Source organism: Candoia aspera, chromosome 2 (genome assembly GCF_035149785.1).
Source record: "Candoia aspera isolate rCanAsp1 chromosome 2, rCanAsp1.hap2, whole genome shotgun sequence".
Classification (NCBI taxonomy): Eukaryota; Metazoa; Chordata; class Lepidosauria; order Squamata; family Boidae; genus Candoia; species Candoia aspera.
The window spans coordinates 53,291,092-53,312,570 of record NC_086154.1 but is presented as its reverse complement, the minus strand read 5'-3'; the positions used below and the strand labels follow the sequence as shown (position 1 = coordinate 53,312,570).

General features: G+C 37.9%; 1 protein-coding gene across 2 annotated transcripts in view; it reads right to left on the bottom strand.

Annotated features, from left to right (window-relative positions):
- RAF1 (Raf-1 proto-oncogene, serine/threonine kinase) overlaps positions 1 to 21,479 on the bottom strand; it is a 57,891-nt gene that overhangs the window by 6,941 nt on the left and 29,471 nt on the right. For both annotated transcript variants that reach the window (XM_063291831.1, XM_063291832.1), the window contains 9 exons: positions 20,000 to 20,157; positions 15,578 to 15,673; positions 13,226 to 13,379; positions 9,528 to 9,555; positions 8,582 to 8,706; positions 7,650 to 7,767; positions 3,414 to 3,498; positions 1,063 to 1,239; positions 165 to 211 (listed from right to left, as the gene is read on the bottom strand). In XM_063291831.1, the coding sequence (XP_063147901.1) occupies positions 165 to 211; positions 1,063 to 1,239; positions 3,414 to 3,498; positions 7,650 to 7,767; positions 8,582 to 8,706; positions 9,528 to 9,555; positions 13,226 to 13,379; positions 15,578 to 15,673; positions 20,000 to 20,157 (988 nt within the window). The remainder of the gene's footprint in view (positions 1 to 164; positions 212 to 1,062; positions 1,240 to 3,413; positions 3,499 to 7,649; positions 7,768 to 8,581; positions 8,707 to 9,527; positions 9,556 to 13,225; positions 13,380 to 15,577; positions 15,674 to 19,999; positions 20,158 to 21,479) is intronic.

Below are 21,479 nucleotides of genomic sequence, written 5' to 3'. Positions count from 1 at the left end.
CCCTACCTGGTATCAGAACAGCTAATGAATACAGAAGGATTCATTTGTTTTGTCAACAGCAGTAACCCTGATCTCACCAAATCACCACCATTTGTAAGCCGTACTAAGCTTCTTTACTGCCTTAATCGAGTAACCATCAGAAATCTCCCAAGTAGAAAGGATACTATTTGATTTCATGTCTCTGTGTATTATATTCTTTGCATGCAAGTAGCTGTAAATAGAATTAGAAAGATTTGAGCGATTTCAAAAACAATAAGCAACTGAAGTAACTTGCCCAAAATAGTTTAGACAAGCATTTCTATCTGTTTCTATCTGTGTAGTATCAGATAATGCCATTTCTTTCTCTACAAAGAGAAACGCAGGTAGCCCTCGGATAATAACCACTCATTCAGCGACTGTTTGTGAGTCACTCCCACTCCTGCTGCTTCTTCTCCCAGGGAGCCTGGCTATGGAATATGAGATCCCGAGCATCTTGTACTCCACAGCAACTGCCCATCTGTGTTTGTGCAGCACCGCAGCAGCCGCTTGTGCACCCTCCTGTTGGCCACCCCCATCCTGGCCACCTGCACGCCCTCCCACTGCCAGCAGCAGCTGCCCCTGCTCAGCTGCATTCATGCAACGCGGTAGCAGCCACCTGCGAGCCACCCAGGACTCACAATTTCCTGTGGCTTCCCCATTGATTTTGCTTGTTGGAAGCCAGCAGGAAGTCACGAAGAGGTCCTCACTTAATGACTCATGGTCCTCACTTAACAAAGCAACAGGGGACTGTGGGGACTGCCATTGCTAAGTGATGAGGTCATGTGACATTGCACTTTACGACCGCATTGCTTAGTGACAGAAATTCCAGTCCCAATTACCATCATTAATGGAGGACTACCTGCAACTAAACCCCACTTGCTCTGGAGTACTGCCCAGTGTTTCAAATCTATCAGGAAGCACAAAAGGCTTTGCCAAAACTCAAGATAACATTTCCTCTAGAATAAATTTTGGTCCACTGAACAGGCAACCGCACTTTAACAGCTTCTTGATGCAACAAGTTCTGTCCTCGTTAAGCCTACTCACTCCATTCCTTGTGCTGTCTGTCTTGCAATATCAATACGCTGTAACATTGGAAACTTGGTCTCCTGAACATGCAGGTGCTTATAGAGGCTACTTCCTTCACACCACTGTGTGACAATGGCCAGATTATCTTTAGTCATATAGCCCATAAATAGTAGAATATTAACATGTCGAGTTTTCCTACCAGAGACAAATAAGAAAACATATTCAGCTGAAATTTTAAACACGTTAAAATCAATTAAAAATGCTGAAAGTCCAGCTCCACATGGTTATATAACATAATGTAAAACAAACATGAGATCCAGAAGAACTTGTAAACTAAATCCTTAATGCTGACATTTAGTCTTAGTTTTGCCATAGTTCCAACACAATCCCCTTTTAAGTTACCTGGACTGCATGCACTAGTTTATGGTAGGACTCTGTTCCCCCCCCCCACATGCTAGGGTTGCTTAATTAATAGAGAGGTACTTATCAGTTTATCTCATGGCTTTTGGCTTATGCAATCTCACAGAATTTCATCTTGTCTCCCATCTTCATAAAATCACAGATAAGAACACAGAAATTTTTATACTAATGATATACTCCTGCACCAAAATTCAGACTCATTTTAGAAGCAGAGCTTTAGCACACAGCCCATTATGTGCAACTGCATAAGGGCCAGGACAAATACAGTTTGGGCTCAGGCTTCAATACAGTCACTTGTCAAGTCTGGTTGCATATGCAGATGATATAGCCATTATCTCACCTGAGGAGACCATTAAGAGTAACTGCCTAGTTATTAACTACCAAGAAACAAAAAAGGGTCTTTCAAAGAGACCCTTTCAATATGGCAAATTACTGGGAAAGTTATGAAATATTTCAAGAGCTTGAAATATCTCAGAATTGTTTTCCACGCTATGAATACTTGGAGAGTTCAGTATTTGAAAGACAAGGTGAAAAAAAGTACAGCTGCCATCTTAACTTATGCTGTATGAAAGAAGGTAATTTATACACTGAGTGGATTAAAAACATTTGAGGCAGAGCTATCTTATTCTTATTTTTGAATATTTTAAGGCACATATTTATAGTCCAATAATGTGTCCCAAACTCAGTCCTTTGGGTTGAGGCTAGAATGGCATCAATTAAAATTTGAATTCAGATAGCAAACATTACCACTGGGTTAAATTAAGTACTTTTCAACCTAAATAATTTGGCTGTTCTGACTTTTTAGGGTAAATTTCAGTCTTCTTGGTGGAAATTACTTAGCTGAACTCTAAGATATCACAGACTTCCACTTAATACACTTACCTCAATAGGTTTTAAACTGACCAAATCATTCTTCAAGCAATGTACCAGAGACATCGATCTAAAAAATTATTTCAGCTAGGTTTATCCTTACTTTATCCCAGTGAAACCAGAAAAAAGCACTGCACCTGCCCACCATTTAATATGACATCCACAAATACCAGAAGAGTCTTCACATTAGCCCATTATAATAATCTTACAGCTGTTCTTCAGAGACAAGTTTTGAAACATTCTTAAAGAAGAATGTCTCTATCCTTATAGTGAGGGGGGAATCAAAACCGCGGGTCATGTACTGCTGTGCTGCCTCTTTGTAGAGATATTCAGGCTATATATATTTCCCAAGTCACAACACGAAATTAGGCAGGACTGAGGATGACGACAACAATCTCGCATTAACTGATGAGGAGCTGGAGGTCTTTGGTAGTTAGCCAGAATCTACATACTGGCTATGATGGAATGTAAACAGTGCTTCAAGTGGGGTAAGTCCAAGTATCGCTTTATGCTAATATAATTTTGTATGTGTTTTGGTATATTACCTTAATTATATTATGTTTACATTTTGATGTATTTATTTTATCGTTAGTTGCTTAAGTCTATAAGCGCAATAAACTGAATTTTAAACTTCACTACACTCTAAGCAACAATGTTGAGAGGATAATTTTCAGAAACAGAATGTTTTCTAGCAATGAAATTCTGGAACTTTGTCCATTTTGTTTTTCAACATAAAATTTCAGGTATCTGGAATAAATATGGCATTTAAACTCAAAGCTGTCACTGCGCATGTATATACAATATACACATTGCAGATATGTGAACAAAACATGCTGATTTCAATGCCTTTATTTTTCCCCCTTAAAATGAAAAGGGACTATCTGCTATTTAGATATCTTCCCTTGAAATTATTTTGTTGAAATTATTACATTAACAATTTTATTTTTTTCATCATGGAGATCTATCCATGTGGTCATGAAGAGTCAACATTGACTTAATAGCACATAATCAATCAATCTTCTTTTTCATTCTCCCCACCAGCACTCTGCACTGTATTTAAGAGCCCAGTGATGATTCACCTTAATACAGCTACTTCATTTCGAAAGGCTTGAAATTGTTCTGGGGTTGGATCGACAACCTTCAGTATCTTTACTGCTACATCTCCTGCAAAAATAATTAATAATAAGCATAACAGCAAAATCATTCATGGAAAAGTCTCAAATGCAGAACATTTACGTACATACACAACTGCTGTATAGTAAGGGAGAACTTGAAAAGAATGTGCCAGTTACCGTGGACAGTACAAAGCTGGAAGTTTCACTAGTCTGCATAAAAAATTATGCTTTTTGACAGATCTATTAAAATGGATTTTTCAGACTGAAAACCACATATGCATTCTTTTTCCTCAGAGACAGTACCAGTTTAGATAAAAGCAAAATGGTCTGAATGCAAAATGCTCTGTTTTTATTTTGAAACAACCCATTTCAAGTGTGGAATAAGCTGTTCTGTTCATTTCTTAAAATATATTCAAGCTCTCTGAGTCAGCCCTGGTTTAACTTCAAGACATGGTTTTGAGCTTTAACCTGCCAAATGATTGAGATATGTATTTCACATTATAAACAGCTATTTTGCCCTCAAAACAAGTCACTTCAAATTCTAAACAGTTCAAAAGTAAAACAGTAGCATACTGCTAAACATATTATTCTGTTAACTAATATTTTAAAACTGTTAAGTTAAAGAACACATTGATTATAGAAAGGCCTTTGATTGTGTCGATGATGTCAGGCTATAGAATGTGCTTAGAAAAATGGGAATCCCAGAACATCTTATTGTCCTCATGAGAAATATACTGTATACACAGGTCAGGAAGCCACAGTACAGACAGAATATGGCGATTTAGGCTGGCTCCAGGTTGGCAAAGGAGTGAGACAAGGCTGCATACTCTCCCCTTATTTATTCAACCTATATGCTGACGGTGAGCTGGATTGGAAAATGAGCATGGTTTTAAAATTGGAGGAAGAAACATCAATCGCCTGCACTACGCCGATGACACTACTCTGATAATTGAAAACACAAAGAATCTGCAAGCTCTAGTGATAAAAGTCAAGGAGCAGAGTGAAAAGCTGGGACTAAAATTAATATAAAGAAGAACAAACTAATGACAACAAGTACAACAACCAGCCTTTGAACTGACAATGAAGATACTGAAGTGGTAGTTAGCTGATCTTAAAGGCAGAAGCAGTAAAGGAATAAGCAGTCGAGAAATAAGCTGCAGACTAGCACTCGTAGAGCAGGCATGAAGGCCTTTGAAAAGAGGTTCTCACTCAAGGTCCAAATGACTAGTCTCAAATTATCTGACTCAGAACACATAGTGCAAAGACCTTGCTCGCTGGAGATGGATTTAATGCTGGAAAAGGTGGAAGAAAAGACAACAAGGACCAGCAGCAAGGTAGTAAAGGTAAAGGTTTCCCTTGACGTAAAGTCCAGTCGAATCCGACTCTAGGGGGCGGTGCTCATCTCCGTTTCTAAGCCTTGGAGCCGGCGTTGTCATAGACACTTCCGGGTCATGTGGCCAGCATGACGACTCGGAACGCCGTTACCTTCCCGCCGAAGCGGTACCTATTGATCTACTCACATTTTGCATGTTTTCGAACTGCTAGGTGAGCAGGAGCTGGGACTAGCAACGGGAGCTCACCCCGCCGCGCGGTTTCGAACCGCCGACCTTCCGATCGACAGCTCAGCGGTTTAACCCGCAGCACCACCGCAGCGCCACCCGCAGCAAGGTGGATGGACTCAATTACACTGGTGATGCGTGCACCACTGGAAGACCAGCTTAGGATCAGATCATTATGGAGAAAATCTATCTATGTGGCTGCTAAGAGTTGACACCAACTTGATTGCACATAATCAATCAAAAGTTAAAGAACATAGTGATAGACAGTAAACAATTTCGTAAAAACACAAATTCATCTCTTTGCAGATCGTATGCTTACTATTCTTAAGGATCTGAGCAGAGACAAATATCACTTGAACTTAAATGATATATAGACCAGAATCCAAATATCTCCATTGGTTTTATATTGGCTTGAAGGTTCTTTCCACTGGTGGAACAGCAACCTTCTCCCCCTCCCTCCCTCCCTCACCCTGAATGCTGCTAGCCAACACTGTTGAAATGCAGAAAATTCTCAGAACAAGTTGCATAATGGCCCAGGGGTCTGTTCATCTAAAAAAAGTAGTAGGAGGTGCCACACAGAATACCCGAGCACATGGGTGCTGTTAAGTAGCTCTTTGGATCCTCGCCATTGTTTCAAATGCTGTATTCCTGGAAATATGCCCAGTCTTAAAAGGTTAAAACTATAGCACGTATACTTTCCCCTCATCAGAATAATGGAAAGGATATGTTGAAGTACAATTTTTATGAAGGAAAATGTCTTAGCCACTTTGAGCAGGGAAGAATCTTCTAGCAAGTGTAATGTGTAGCTAGGCTTCCTCTCAATATGATGCTGCCCAAACCAGCAACTCTGCTTCCTCATAGACTTTTCCCTTCTGGACTGGGCAAAGGTTGAATGCTCTTGTTTGAAGACAACAAGCATCAAACCTGGCTTGTATGCATCTAACAGCTTTTTTTTTTTTTGAAAGCTTGCCCAGAGAAGAGGGAGAATGTCTCAACTAGTTTTCAGCCAGGCAAAAATCCTGACTTCCATACAACAAATCAGTACTGAATATTCAAACTACTGATTCATAAAAACTGCACTGATACCTCAACAACTATACAAGATTGGAAGACCAAGACTGGAGAATATGCAGCAATGGAAAAACTGACTGCTGGAAGAAGGCTAATCGAACTGAAGCAGGAATGGCTCCCTTATATACAACGTATCACACAGCAAGGCAAGTTAAGACATTTAAAATATGGTTTCTGAAGGAAAAGAAAAACTGCTTAAAAATAATTAAAATGATCTGAACAGAAATGAGTAATAATCATACAAGTTTAAAGCACAGTATAAAAATAGTTAAGTAGCAATTAGTGACTGGGGGAAAAGAACAAAAGAAGGGAGCTGCTTGAATGCTTCTTATAGACTTTTTTTTTTTGAGTTAGCAAAGTACTTCTCAGTCATGAAGTCTAGCCCATTTTTATTCTGGCAAAATAAATAATTTTTCCTTTTGGATTTAATTGTTGCACTTAGAGTAGTGTATCTACAATGAGTTTAGAGGAGAAAGCTTGCCCAGAGAAGAGGGAGAATGTCTCAACTAGAGTTTTCAGCCAGGCAAAAATCCTGACTTCCATACAACAAATTACACAACTGACCTAGATATCCTTCCGTACTGCCCTAAAACACTAATTATAATTTAATCCTAGGAAAAACAAAAACTAACCAGCTTTATTTGTTTTTCTATCCATAATTTTTAAGCAAAAAGAAATAAATGTAAAACTACATCATGTCAGGTTTGTTTTTAACCTTAGTTAAGAGCTGAGAAACCAATATAGATCACATCTTCCCTTCCTGAAGCCCCATGAATTGTGAGCTCCCTTCAGCCTATTTTGGTCGGCTGTATTCAATTCCATTTGGTCTGCTGTATTTATCTGATGTTGCCCTGGTTATGTGTTGAACCCTAGATGAATTCTTAAGGAGATTCTTCTTAAGAGGTGTTGGATTTCCTCCTAAATTGCTGTTATAAGCAGTATCACTCAGACTATTAGATGTGGACACACTAAGTAGAACTGAGACACTGAAAACCGGAACACTCTGCACCCTATATAACATCTGGCCTTTGTCAAGTCAGCTTTTCCTGCAGCAAACTGGCAATTTCCTCAATAAGCACCCTTATACATAAGCACTCTGCCCCATGGTCACAAAGGTAGGAGAGAAATATGCATATACATTTATTTATTTACTGTCATTCCCTTTCAGAGCATCAGGAGAGTCAAATGTCTAGCTATGGTGATGAATGTATCCAGTCACTTTTCCCTGCCCTTATCCATATCTGTATTGAAGGAAACAATAACATGAAGATACTATTGCATCTTAAAACAGCTCAAATTATGCCACATGGATCCCACTATATACACTACTGCCTCTATTCCTGACTTTTAAAAAGACGATACTGTTATTGATATTATATACTTTTGGAAGAAATAACTTATCTGTTATCTGGTATACCACTCCACTCATCAAAAACATTATCGCAGTCCTTAGTACTTACCTGTGAATCGAAAATGTATAAAAGGTATACAGAGCCAAAAATGTAGTTTTTACTACCTTATATACATTAATAACAGTTCAGAAGTTAAAGAAAAAATGCTGAATAGCTACCATGCCACTTTCCTTTATAAACTGTTCCAAACGATCCTGATCCGACTCTGGTTGAGAGCATAACTTCACTTGCTTCTATTTCCCAATAATAACTTGAATCCCTCTGTCCACGGGGTCTCTGCAAAACAAGCAAGTATTTCTAGTACAGACAGCATGACATGGAATCCAAGTTTTAGGATTTCATTTAAATTCATACGGATACATGAAGTATGTTTCATAATACTTGGATATGCAACCTGGATTGGCCATTGTGAATTTAAATTCTGAACAGGAAATATATGTAAGAAAAATAGGATTAAGTCATTAACTTTCTGTTCAGAAATCTGTGGATAATCTGAAAAATAACATGCAGTATAATTTTGTTCCCAAGAAAATGTTCCAAGTTACAAAACTTATCTTGCCTTCTTATAAAAGTATCACTCTGAATGCAATTTCATTTCTGTTCCTCTACTCCCTGCAATATTGTCAATTAGCATGAGTTCCACCAGCTCAAGTGGCTGGAGCCTAGACCAGAGTTACAGTTCTAACACAGAAGGTGTGGGAGAATGTCTCAAGTATCAGTAAGAAAAAAAATTATTTTATAAAAGCCCTGGGTGTTTTATTAAATTCCTTTGTCAAGGGCACTGTCCTTCCCAGCTAAAGCAATCTGATTTAAGGGTACTAGTGCCTATCCTCTTCTTTGTACAGTCATGCAGAGAGAAGCTCTACTGAAAGCTTTAGGACTTCATCTGCACACTTACAGTTGGACTGCCAATCAGATATGGTAAAGTGAAAGTACCAACTCTGACGAGTTCATAGTTTTCAGAATCTCACACAATATTCAGCTTAGGTCAGAAACATTTAACCACATATATAGACAAATCAGACTCTCACGTGCAGATATTTGATATCTGTATTATATTCATTTTATCCAACTATATTTTGATACTTACTATTTTTTTTTCTTGTGGATTAGCTCCTGCAGCTCGCTCTCTCTGAGCCGGAACCGGTGTTTTGGGCTGTGACCATCCTGTTGGACTTGTATTGTTGGGGCTTCCTGACATAGCTGGTGGTGATGCTTCACATATTTAAAGAAAAAAGTAAGATTCTAATAATACAGAACTCCTTCACAAACAAGGCTTGTAGACAGGAATTGGCATGAAACTTGCATATATGCCATATTGTTTAAAGACTAACTAGCATTTGACAGTATCAGTGCTAGTTTATACTGAGCCGCAACATTCTAGCACTTCCCATGTATACAGGTAGTCCTCGCTTAATGAGTGCCCTGCTTAGCTACTATCAGAAGTTACAATGGTGCTGAAAAAGTAACTTTACAACAGTCCTCGCACTTACAACTGTCGCAGCATCCCACAGGCAAGTGATTGCCATTTGTGCACTTCACAGCCAGCTTCTAACAAGCAGAGTCAATGGAGAAACCAGCAGTGAAATCCCAAGTTGTGGTCATGTGACCACATCTCGCTTAATGACCATGGTGATTCGCTCAACAACTGCGGGGAAAAGTGATGTAAGCCTGTCATGGTCACATGTCTCGCTTGGCAACTGTGTCACTTAGTGATGGAGTTGCCAGTCCCAATTGTGGTCGTTAAGTGAGGACTACCTGTATACACTACTAGTTATGTGCAAAACAGTTTCTCTTCAGAATATTCTGTCTGACCCTAAGTATTCTGGTGGTAGTTTGTGCATTTCCAAAAGTATCTGTTTCAGAAACACTTTGAAACATTTCCTGTTTCCCACGATATATTTTTGGATAGGTATGAATCTGGAACATTTGAAATGGCCTATTCTGGCAGGAAAACTGAATGTTGTGGGGATGAACTGCTTCATTTTGCACTTTTATGGAGTACCTAGTTACCATATTTTAGTGAACACACTCACCAGATTCACTGTGACTACGTATAGCATCCTGAAACAAAGAAAAAAAAATATTATCACTATTTCAATACAACTTCTGTGAGAAACAGAACAGAGTAGCAAATTTCTCTGTAAAGAGAACCTGACTCAGCGGCTTTGATTTTAGACATCAAAACATCAGCCAAGACATTTGGTGAGGAGGGGATACTGGCAATTTGAAACACAAAGAATCCTAATTGCACTTTCAGAAACTACACATGCTTAGCATTCAAGACTTTTAACATGAGGCCCAAGTGATTTATTTACAGTCTGTATAGGAATGTCAAAATTATAATCCATATTTTTGTACACTTAGAAATTATTTAAATAATAAGTGGTTTACAAGCAATCCAAAATAAATAAGCCAAAAAAGGAAGAACAAATGCATAGGATAGTTTTAATATTTCAAATTCATTTTTGCGTAAGATGCTTCTTATCCTAGTGTCTAAAGCAGATACTTTGCTTAAAACATAGCAACAAACTGGATCTGTAAAATATTCAGATGCCCTCCAGTATAGCACTGCTGCAGCTGAGCTGGTTGCTCTTTCTCTTCCTTCATGCTATGCATGCTAGCCTATGTAAACATGCACAGTTGTGATCAAAGACACATTTGTACCGTTCCCCGTCTGTCCAATACCATCCAAATCAATATTTGGATAATTGACAGAAAGACACACATGCCCAGCACTCCACAAAACAAAACCCGAGGTCAAAACATGGGCCAAAGTATGGCCTGAAGGCACATGATGCACTTCTCTGATGATAAACTTGTCTGTCCTGGTAAATTGGCTAGAAACCTCTCAGAGCTTTTTGAAAGATACCTAGGTTTAAGAATACAATCCATACAACAGAAGTAATGAGGGTTCAAAAAATTTTCTAATAAAGCTATAGAAAAGTTGAATGGAATCCTGTGTGAGAATTACATGCTATATGAAAAGATTCAGTTATGAAAAAGACAACTGGGAACAGCTTCAGGTCCCCAGATCTAAGCGTAAGAGCACAGGAGTAAGAACCTATTTATTGATTTCATTCTGTCTTTCAGCCACATAAAAATTGTGTTCCAGATGATCATCTGAGCTTCTGAAACAGTTTTTAGGTACACATATGCAAAGGGAAAAGGGCACGTGTGTACAAGGTTCACCAAATGATGCCTTAGATCCCTGTCAGACTGAAAGCAACTACTGCATGTTCTTGTGGACTTATGTAGAAGACAGGTTGTTTTCCAATGTTTAAAAGAATCAAGACATATAACCAAGATCCCAAATGCTAATGCTAAAAAAAAAATGGCTGAATTTCAAGTTTTGCCCATTTGAGTATCAAATACTTACTTTCATTTCAATTACAGTACTGTGTGTTCTTTTATAATAAAAAATTGTATACTGAAATCTTACTTCATATAAACTGAACTGTGAATGCAGATTCCCATCCAGCTATTTAGTGAGAATCTATACCAATTCATCAATAAAGGGATGAGTATTTCTGACTCTATTTTTAATACATATTTAACCAGCATATTTACTTCTATAATTTGAAGATATAAGAGGTTGACATTGAAATGAAAAAGTTCAAGCTATGTGGCTATGGAACTTAGACTATACTGCAACTGAAAATTCTACTAAATATTAACAACCCTGATTTTAGTATTAGGGTCAAGCAAACATGCCACACTAGTACTTCAAAATGAAGTTTCAGTTAATTCACTCTAATCTGGCCAACTGTTTTAGCAATTCTGTTAAATGAACAAAGCAAAGGCATCCAGACAATACCTACTCTTCCCCTTAAACAGAATCGTCTGCACCAGGACCTGGGAGAAGCATTCAGGCTGTTATTCTAGTTCAAAGCAATGAGAAATAAGAAAAGAACAGAAGGAGTAGTAAAAAAACCAGTTTCCAGCTGCTAAAGATGAAAGAAGTATAAAACAGAACTTGGGGGAAAAAAGAGTTAATATAGTAGCTATGTGCCTGTTATATTATCTAAGAACTGCAGGAATTTTAAAACTGATGCAATAACCTCACAAAGTTAGCCAAGCAGACTTTCCACAGACCATGAAAGTTCCTGAAAGGGAAGTTCTCTAAATTATCTTCTTCCCCCTCCCCAAAATTGGAGAGCAGTAAGATTCTGCCATAAACCAAACTTGCATGCAAAAGAGACCTATGAAAAAGAAAGAATTCAAGGTATGTTGTGAGTAAATAGAACACTTAACCTTATAAGGAAAACACATGAAAAGAACCTGATGGTGCAAAATCAAGCAGAATTACATTTCAATTACATTTCATTTCTCCAAAAATAAAAAACCCCTAATTACATGCAACAAAAACCCAAGAAAAAAACAAAATATCATGGAGTCCAAGGAAAAATAATCTTTTTCCTCCGTTTATCTCGAAACTTTAGGAAACACTTCACTGCTGACTTAAGCATTTGTAGGTGTGACAACATGACCTATTTATCTGTTCCACAGAGAAGACAGATCAATGCAAAACACATAAATACAAAATAAAACCCAGCACATTCATGCAATCAGAATAACCAGGAACTCAAAACTCTTAACATTGCCTTGTCTGTAAGAAATGTACATTCTGTAGCTGGAGGACAATTTTTATAGAGAAGGCAGTATTTTTCCCAGAATGAATATAAGAACATCAGTATTCTGCAAAAACATTTTATTATACAAATTATACACATCTGAGAACAATCTGTTCAAACCAGAATTTGAAAATCTACCCATTACTATTTCCAATATCATAACAAATCGTTGGATATCTTGAGATACCCTTTTATAATTCCTTCCTGTAAATTTTAACACTCAGATACTTGAAACCTCACCAATATTAAGAATAGTTCCCCAAATCTACATTGGCCACCTACTACCCTGTCATTTGATGTTTGCAATGGGAAAAGAAAAGCAGTATGAAAAATCTAAATAAAAATTGGATTTTACAACTGAATCTTTTGGATCTCAAACAAACGAACAAACAAACATTATTAACTCCCTATAAACTGTCTTATAGGGCTGGCCCTGTAATAAGGCAGAATGAACTAACTGCTTTAGACAAAATGAACTGAATCCAATACAGTAAAATACAAGATGTTATCTATTTATTATTACTGTATTTTTATTCTAGGAAGATATACTTTGGGGATTATTTGTTTGAATGCTATCTTGAATTTGGAGAGGATACTGAGTAGTACATTTGCCCTTTCACCTTAGACAGCATAAACAGCATAATATCTTGATGTGCCCTGTGATACAAGGATGGTTCTTTCATTCTGCTCAATCAGCTATTGTAAGCAGTTGTAACACAGTAAGTCGTAGTTAATAAAGATCAAAATTGGCTCCACCGTTCGTCAGTTAGCAGAGATAATAGCACTGAAAGAATGAGATGTTACTAAGTTTATCATATATGGTTGCAAGTAACTTGTTCTTTGATCCTCTAAATCATAGCATAGAAAATTGATAACGATCTATGTGAGGATGTTGTCTGAGAAATGTTTGATGAAAGTGTTTTTCTTAGGCCAGGCACACAGGAGATAAAGAACATACAACTAAAGCAGCTTAATTCCTACTCCTCCAAACCGTGGTTTAGAGAATAAAAAAAAAAACATCTGAATGAAACCAAGAATTATTAATAGAGATACAGTTAGATATTTTAAGATACCAACTAAATAACAGGGAGTAAGTATACCTCAATTATCCGGTTATCCACAGGCATAGTAGTACTGACCATGTGGACATTTGGGGTAGATGTAGATCTCTGTCTTTGAGAAAGAGAACATTCAGGAGAAGGATTTGTTCCACTGAATGTGAAGACATGAGGAGTAGAATATCTATGCTGAGAACTAAAGGAGAGAAAACAAGTTGTAGATTTATGCCTTTATATTAAGAAATTAGCATTGACTTGTGAGAATCTAAAGAACCTATTTCAGAGTCTACCAAGTAACTAGTTTTATAAGCTAGTTCTCTAGAAATAAAAAGTTATGTTGGAAACTATCATAGCTTCATAATTATGTCCTTTCCCCCTAATCCACCTTGGTTTCTTACAACAGTTTCCCAAAATATTCAGATTGAAGAAACTGATTTCAAATTAGGATGACATCCCTAAATTGCAGACTTATTCTCAACCATGGACTGCTTTACAAAATCATTACAGGTAGTCCTTGCTTAACATCCATTCATTCAGTGGCTGCTCGAAGTTATGACGGTGCTGAAAAGTGGCCTTACGACCGGTCCTCAAAGTTCCAGCCATCACAGTGCCCCCACGGCCACATGAACAAAATTAGAGTCCACCTGCATTTATGACTGCCCCTCCTGCTGCTCCCCTCCATCCCCCAGCTGATGTCATCATCTTTGCCTGCCTCCCTCTGCTGTACTCACCATCCTGGTCACACACAGGGAGGCACCATGGAAATGTCCTGCAGGTCAGCAGGTGAGAGCTATGGGCAGGGGGGCAGATGTCACAGGCAGGCACAAGGGAGCGTGGGCAGCTGCACACCACGCCATGCGCCACTACCACCCAAGATCTTGTTTTATGGGAGAAGGCCCCAGCTGGTGTGCAAAAAAAGGACCCCGCTGTGCTGGTGCAAAAGGAGGACCCAGTTGATAGTGACATGCAGTGTGGTGGGCATGGCAGTGGGCAGGGCTGGGCAGCAGGTAGGTGGGCGGCCAAAAGGGCAGAGATGGGGGGGAGATAAGTAAGTGGGGGAGTTGAAGTGGAGGCAATCCCTTATCTTCTTCCAAAAATGGCTTGATTCTGGGTGGGTCTTTGCCTAATGACAGTATGGGACTCGCTGAACAACAGCAACTGAGACTGCCAGAACTGCTGTCGCTAAGCAGAGTGGTCACATGACATTTCGCTTAACTATTGTGTTGCTTAGCGATGGAGTTGCTGGTCCCAATTTGGGTTGTTAAGTGAGGACTACTTGTGCTAAGAATTTTTTTATTTATTCAATTTATGTAGCCACTCAGTTCACATAAGTGACTCTGGGCAGCTCACAGAATTAAAAACCACAGCAAAATATAATAAACAAAATAGAAACTTATCATAAAACCATTTTAAAGCAAGATTAAAACCATAAAAACATAATCAGCAGCATTTACAATCCATAGATCAGTAGGCTCCAGACTACAACCAGATCTCCAGGCACAATGGCAAAACCATGTTTTCAGAGCTTTCTGAAAGGCAGGTAGGGTCAGAGCCAATCTAACCCCTGGGGAGATGATATTCCAAAGGGCAAGCGCCACGGCAGAAAAGGCTCAAAATAGCCACAATGTAGGAATGATACCGTCAAACAATTTAAAAACTTCTATATAACCAGAATTAACTTGTTAAGTACAAATGCAGCTGAAATCTTTCCAATTATCTTTACACAAGGCAGTTACTAAATAATGCAGCAACTGGCAAATCCAGTGTTTTTATGCACTGCCTTGGGTCCACATCTTAGAGTCACTGGGCTCCCTCCTCCCCAAGGGAGGAAATCAAAGACATTATTTGGGTTGCCATTTGTCCCTGAAATCTAAATTTAAAACCAAGGCTTAAGATGGTCTTGCAATTCTGGTGTGGAGGGCAAGCAAAGAACAATTATTGACTAATTATAGCTTACCAAACCTTGAAGCTAAGGCACATTCCAGAAAGTAACCAAACTTTGGTTTGGACATACAGATAAGCATGCCCCTTTAAAAATAGTTAATCAAAAGATTTTTAAAAATTCAATAGGGAACATTAACCTCTAGAATGCTAATCTTTGTTGCTCTGGACCTTACTGCTTTAGATTGGGAGGCAAAGGAATTACTTCTTAACTTATTAGGACTGTGCAAAGCTACACCGCTTTGCTAAGCTGCCTTAAGTGGTACTGATGAAGTGAATCAATTTGAAGGGAAGTGTTCCTTCCAAAAACTTACCATTCTACATACACAAGAGTTTTGCCCAGAAATTCATAGTGCTTTTTTCATGCATCGTTATTCAGGCTTATGTCATGACTGCTATGAATCTTATCAAAAACAGTAACAATAAAAGAATACAGCTTAAAGGGCCGCTTACTTAACAGGCATCCGAGACACAGATTCACGTATTCGCCGAGTCATCAAAGGAGGTGCTGAGATACCACTATCACCAACATTTGAATGTGGAAACAATCTGAAATCAAAGCATGCCAAAAAAAAAAAAAATACCGAATTCAAGAGATCTTAACATTTGAACCAGGGCAATTGTGTTTTCTTCAACAGAAAAATTATAAACAATTAACACAGGTTGCACAGAACTTCAAAAATGCATCCACATAGTACGCTACACCATAAGTAGAATGGATGTCATGAGCACTGATGGTGAGCAGGAGGGGGCCCCTATCCAGGGAGGAAAACGCATGCGTAGTACTGAGGAATTAAGCAGCCATTCAAAGAGACACAGATCAGACCCGCCTTGACTTTAGGGGTTTATCTGTCTGGGTTTTTCCCACGCTTCTTCAGTTTGTTAGGATTTTCTGTCTTATGTAGCAGCAATAAACACTAAAGACCTACTCCTCGTCTCAGCGTGGTTCCTGTTAGGACAATGGATTAAGTAAACCATGGTTAAGCAAAGTATGACTTAGCATGATGGTCTCCATATTTTTAGAAATGAATGTGTACTTCAGAGGAGTGTGGCAAAACTGGATCTGGTGAGATAAATTATTCCAAGTTTATTTTGGGGATAAATAGCTTAAAGCAGGACTTCCCCTACCCAAAAATGGTAAACTTAGAATTCTTATGCTGATATCTTTTCTATTTTTTTTTCTTGATAGCATAGTATCTTAGGTAAGGGGATAAGGATAATATATTCTGTCTCTCATTTATTCTGAGGACCAGTTGTTTATAAACAATTAAAACATTATTTAAGTATGAACAGATAATATGGACATAAACTGCTTCTGTTTAGAGGTACAGAAGTGTGCACTTTTTTAACAGAATGCTGTTATGTTTTCTCACATGCACTAGTGTCTCTCCCTTTTCTTTATATATATATTGATTGCCTCAGTACCCTTTGCTTACTCTGTCAGCTGCTTCTCTCCTCACACCTCTCTCTCTCTCCCTTTTTTTCTTAACTTTCTGCTCAGCCTTATAAAGAAATGACCAGTTAACCCTTTAGTAGAATGTACTAGCACATGTATGTAAGTTGTAGAATGTAAGTGTGCAACTTCATGGATTGCTACCATATAATAGTGAAGGGGCTTGCACATCTGAGTAATGTGTGAGCTATGCTGTTGGAATATACACTCCCAGAAGGGTCACCCATGGCAGGCAAGTCACAGAAAAGGAGGCAGCCTAAATACAATCCATTGGAGGTAGAAACAGCAACCTATTCCAGTGCTCTGACAAGAAAACCAAATGGACATTCACAACCAGAGAGTATCAGTATGATACTGAAAAGATGAGTCACCCAGATTGGAAGATCCCCAAGAAACTCCTGGAGAAGAGCATACAGCAAGTACAAGTAGCACTTATGTTTATGGTGTGGCTAGACTAAAGCCAAAAGGATGTGGCCAGAGGCAAAGAAAAGTCCAGTGCTGCAAAATATGTATGGCATTGGTATGTGGAATGCCACAACCATGAACCAAGGCAAACATGATGTTATCAGAGCAACAGCAACAAGACTGAATGTTGAATTCTGGGAATCAGCACACTGAAACTCACTGGAATGATACTTCATATCAGAGAAGTATCAAATCTTCTACTGCATGGTCCAAAACTATGCTCCAACCCCAGATGCAGAGGAACCAGAAGTTCTATGACAACTTGCAGCACCGTGTCAACACAAAACCAAAAAGAGATGTCATTGATTAATTGATTGCTCAAATTTCTATCACCGCCCATCTCCCCCAGAAGGGGGACTCTAGGTGGTTTACAAGAAAATTTACTCATTATAGGTGAGTAAAATGCTGAGTTTCAGAGAAGAGCAAGGAATTACATTTAAACAAGCAATACCCCAAAATTGAGGATAAAGAATGGGAAAAACAAGAGATTTATGTAATACAATTATAGAAATGAAGGGAAACTTTTATGCAAAGTTGGGCACAATAAAAAATAAAAAAGGCAAAATCTACTGGAGAAAGAAGATATAAAGAAAAAATGATCCAAATATATGGAAGAACTATAGAAAAAAGACCCCAAAATCAATGATACAAAGGTGTGATTATTGAATTGGAGCCAGATATTTTGGAAGGTGAAGTTAAATGAGTTATAGAAAATACTGCTAACAACTAAGCTGCAGAAATTGATAAAATATCAATATAATTACTTAAAATCTGTAAAAATGATGGAGTTAAAGAACTACATATGATTTGTAAGTGGGTATCAAAAACACAGCAATGGCCAAGGAATGAGTAATATCTGTTTACCTTTCAATTCCAAAAAACAACAATCTAAAGAATTCCATACTACTGAATAATTGCACACATCTCACATGCCAGTAAGATAATGCTGAAGACTTTACAATCCAGATTTCAACAATAGATGGAACATGAACTGCCAGACGTACAGGACACGCTGGATTCAGAAAAAGCAGGGGCACCCAAGATTATATTGCTAACATCTGATGGATAATGAAAAAGGCAAGAAAATTCCAAAGAGATGCTTATATTGGCTTTATTGATTATACAAAGGCTTTTGACTGTGAAGACCACAACTAATCATGGATAGCCCTTAAAAACATGGGTCTACCAGGCCACCGCATTTACCTATTGAAGAATTTTTATGATAATCAAGAAGCAACAGTAAGAGCAGAATATGGAGCAAAACAGAGAGTTGTTTGCTACTTGGGAAAAGATTATGACAGATCTAGATCAAATGTTAAAGTGCAGAGATATCACATTCACCACAAAGGTACATACTGTCAAGGCCTTGATTTTCCCAGTTGTAAAATACTGCTGTGAAAGTTGGACCATCAGAAAGACTGAACAAAGAAAAATTGATGCCTCTGAAGTGTGGTTGCTGGAGAAAATTGTTTAGAATACCTGAGATTGCAGGATGAACAAATCATTCAGTGCTAGATGAAAAAACCAGATTGTTCACTGATAGCACTAATAATGAAGCTAAAGCTTAAATATTTTGTACACAGAATGAGAAAGGGTCAGTGGAGAAGACCCTGAGGTCTGGGAAAAAAAGCTATGGGGGAGGTGACAAGTGACTAGATACTATCACTGATGACACAAACATGAGCTTATAAGAACTCAAACAGTTATTGACAGATAATCATGGTGAAATGATACCTTTGAGTTGGAAGTGACTGAACAACTGAAAAACGACAAAAGGGATAAATAAAACATTTTGGATTCAAACTACTTTGAATTTGAGGCTCTCCCATTTCAAGTCTAAAACAGTTGCTTTGAGTTTGAAACATGCTATTTCAGGTGAGAAAGGGGGGTTTCTAGTTCCAAATATTACCAAAATGATTGAAATAATACATAACAATACATAATGAATGCAGAACAGCTATTTTGAACTCAAAGCAAGGCATTTTGATTTTAAAGCCTTTTGCAAATTCCTTGCAGAATGTGTAAGTTGTCATTCTATCACATGGTTCATATTAGCTTTAGCTGAGATCTTTAGTACAATATCAGAACCAGGACAGAAGAAAAAATGGCAAAGGAAAACAGTAAAAAATTACCAAGGACAAAGGATTTGTAGACCTGCTGACACACTGCTTCCTTAATCATGGTTTATTCAGATTACATATGGCTTAGCTAAAACACATAAAGCCATAAATCATGATTTCTAAATGACCATGGTTAGATTCACTACAGTGCACCAAAATCAAATAAACCACATTTCGATTTCCCATAATGTGTGAACCAGAAAATAAAAGTAGTTGCAATTAAAATGTGGTTTTAGATTCTATGTAAGTGCTTCACTTTGCATCTTTGAGCAAAGATCCACTATAAATTTAGCTATAAAGCTGCAGCAGTGAGTAGAATGACAAAGATTCTAAACAAACAGGAGGGGCAGCTAATTTTACAAATACTTTTCCCCATTCATGATATTACCTGCTGAAACAAGCACCAGAATTAAAAACAAAAGAAAAATAAACCAAGTATGTTTGGGAACCTGCACTGGCAACAAACACAGACCAAAGCTCCTGCCAGGTGCACTAAGAACAAATAAAAAGTACAAAAGGTGCAGTTACAGCGGAATGGTTAAAATAATGCATACAATTGCTGTGCATCAAGTCTCAGGTGGAGACAGTTGCTGCGGTAGTCATTCCAACATGGGGAACGTAGGAATTAGGCAAATGAAATGCCAATAGCAAACAAAATAGTTCAAACTTTCAGAAAAAGTCCCTGTAAGTTTACATACAATGTTTAGGAAAGAATTATCAACCAGGAAGCTAATCGACCGTATGTTGACTGGCCCTTTTTATTTTTTAAGTAATCAGGGTTCTGAATTATTTCAGTAGGTAGAATTGCTTCCATAGTGGATCCTAAAAAGTCCTTACAAGAGTTGCCGGACATTGCTCCAGTCCACGCACATAGTTGGAACTTTTGTGCTGCAGTGTTCATGGAATTTGTAACCGCAGGTTTGACATCGGAATCCATTTAATAAAAACTTCTGACAGATGTCACAGTATGCAAGCTTCAGAAATGTTTTCCGTGCCTAGAAAACAATTGTGATTGTTTGTCACTTATGTTGCTAATTATGAAGAGCAAACAACCTTCAATAAACGTGTTTTTAAAAACTAACTTCAGTTTATTTGTATTTTCAAATGGTTTCAGAATATTTTCATGGGCACTGAGCATCCATTACAATCAGCAAACTCTAATATCTTGATCAAATTTTAATAGGTACACAGAAACAAATACGTGTTCAAACTTCTAGATGATCAGATATCCACATTTATAACATGTATCATTTGGAGAAGAAATTCTCAAATTTCCCCTTAATTCCCCCGCCCCCAAAAAACCAAGTACATACCTTTTCTTCTCACTATGCACCATATCAACTTCAAAGATTCTTTGAAGTTCAACACATCCAAGGGGACATAAGTTGGAGGAAGGCTAGTCCATGCTAAATTTACAGATGGATTTTTTTTAATCACTTTGAGTATTTCTATATATCCTAGCCCAATGCATGTGTTACTAAATGAAAGGACAACGAGACCATGAAAATCTGTGTTCCAATCTTTGTGAACTGATGACGAGGGCTTTTACATCATACAGAGGACTGTACATTCAGCAAAGCTTAGGGTCTTTCTTCGTAGCTTTCTCACCAATTTTCAGAAGTTTCAGAAAAAGGAGCCGAAGCTGGCATCTGTGCCCCATGCGCCCTCCAAACTTTCATTTTGTAATACCTGTACTTGATTAGTGAGAATGTTCTATTAGAATCATTAGCCAAGATTGGAAGAAGCACTGAGATTCTGGTGCCTAGAGGACCATAACCAAGCACAGAACAAATTAGTGTATTTTCTGCCTCTTTCTTTATGCAAGAAGAGGAAGCCCAAAGTATCTTTGACTACTGAGTCATCCAGGTGTTGAATGTTTTAACCACACAATACCAAACTCGCAGGCAAGAATTTTTGAAAGGGACATCAAGTGATGACTTCCACTTCAGCACAAACCATCACTGATCTCTATGGTAGTTCCTTTCCTACTATCCTATATATATATATAGGATGTGTTGCAGGAGAATCCATTCACACGTTCACTGTGAGTTGCTAAATACCATAGAGGAGTATGAAGAAAGGAAAAATCACCAACTGGTTAAGAAAATTAGTTTGTGTTATTTATATTAGTTAAAAAATAACTTTCTAACAATGCAAGCATTGATCCAAGGATCAAAGGAGCATTGATTCACACCTGGCTACTTTAGGTATAAAATCCAAATACAACTACACTTGTGACCATCTTAATGGATGTTAAGAAAGGAGAAATTTTAAGCTGCACTTGAAAATTCTTAAACTTGCAAGGAAAAATGTCCAA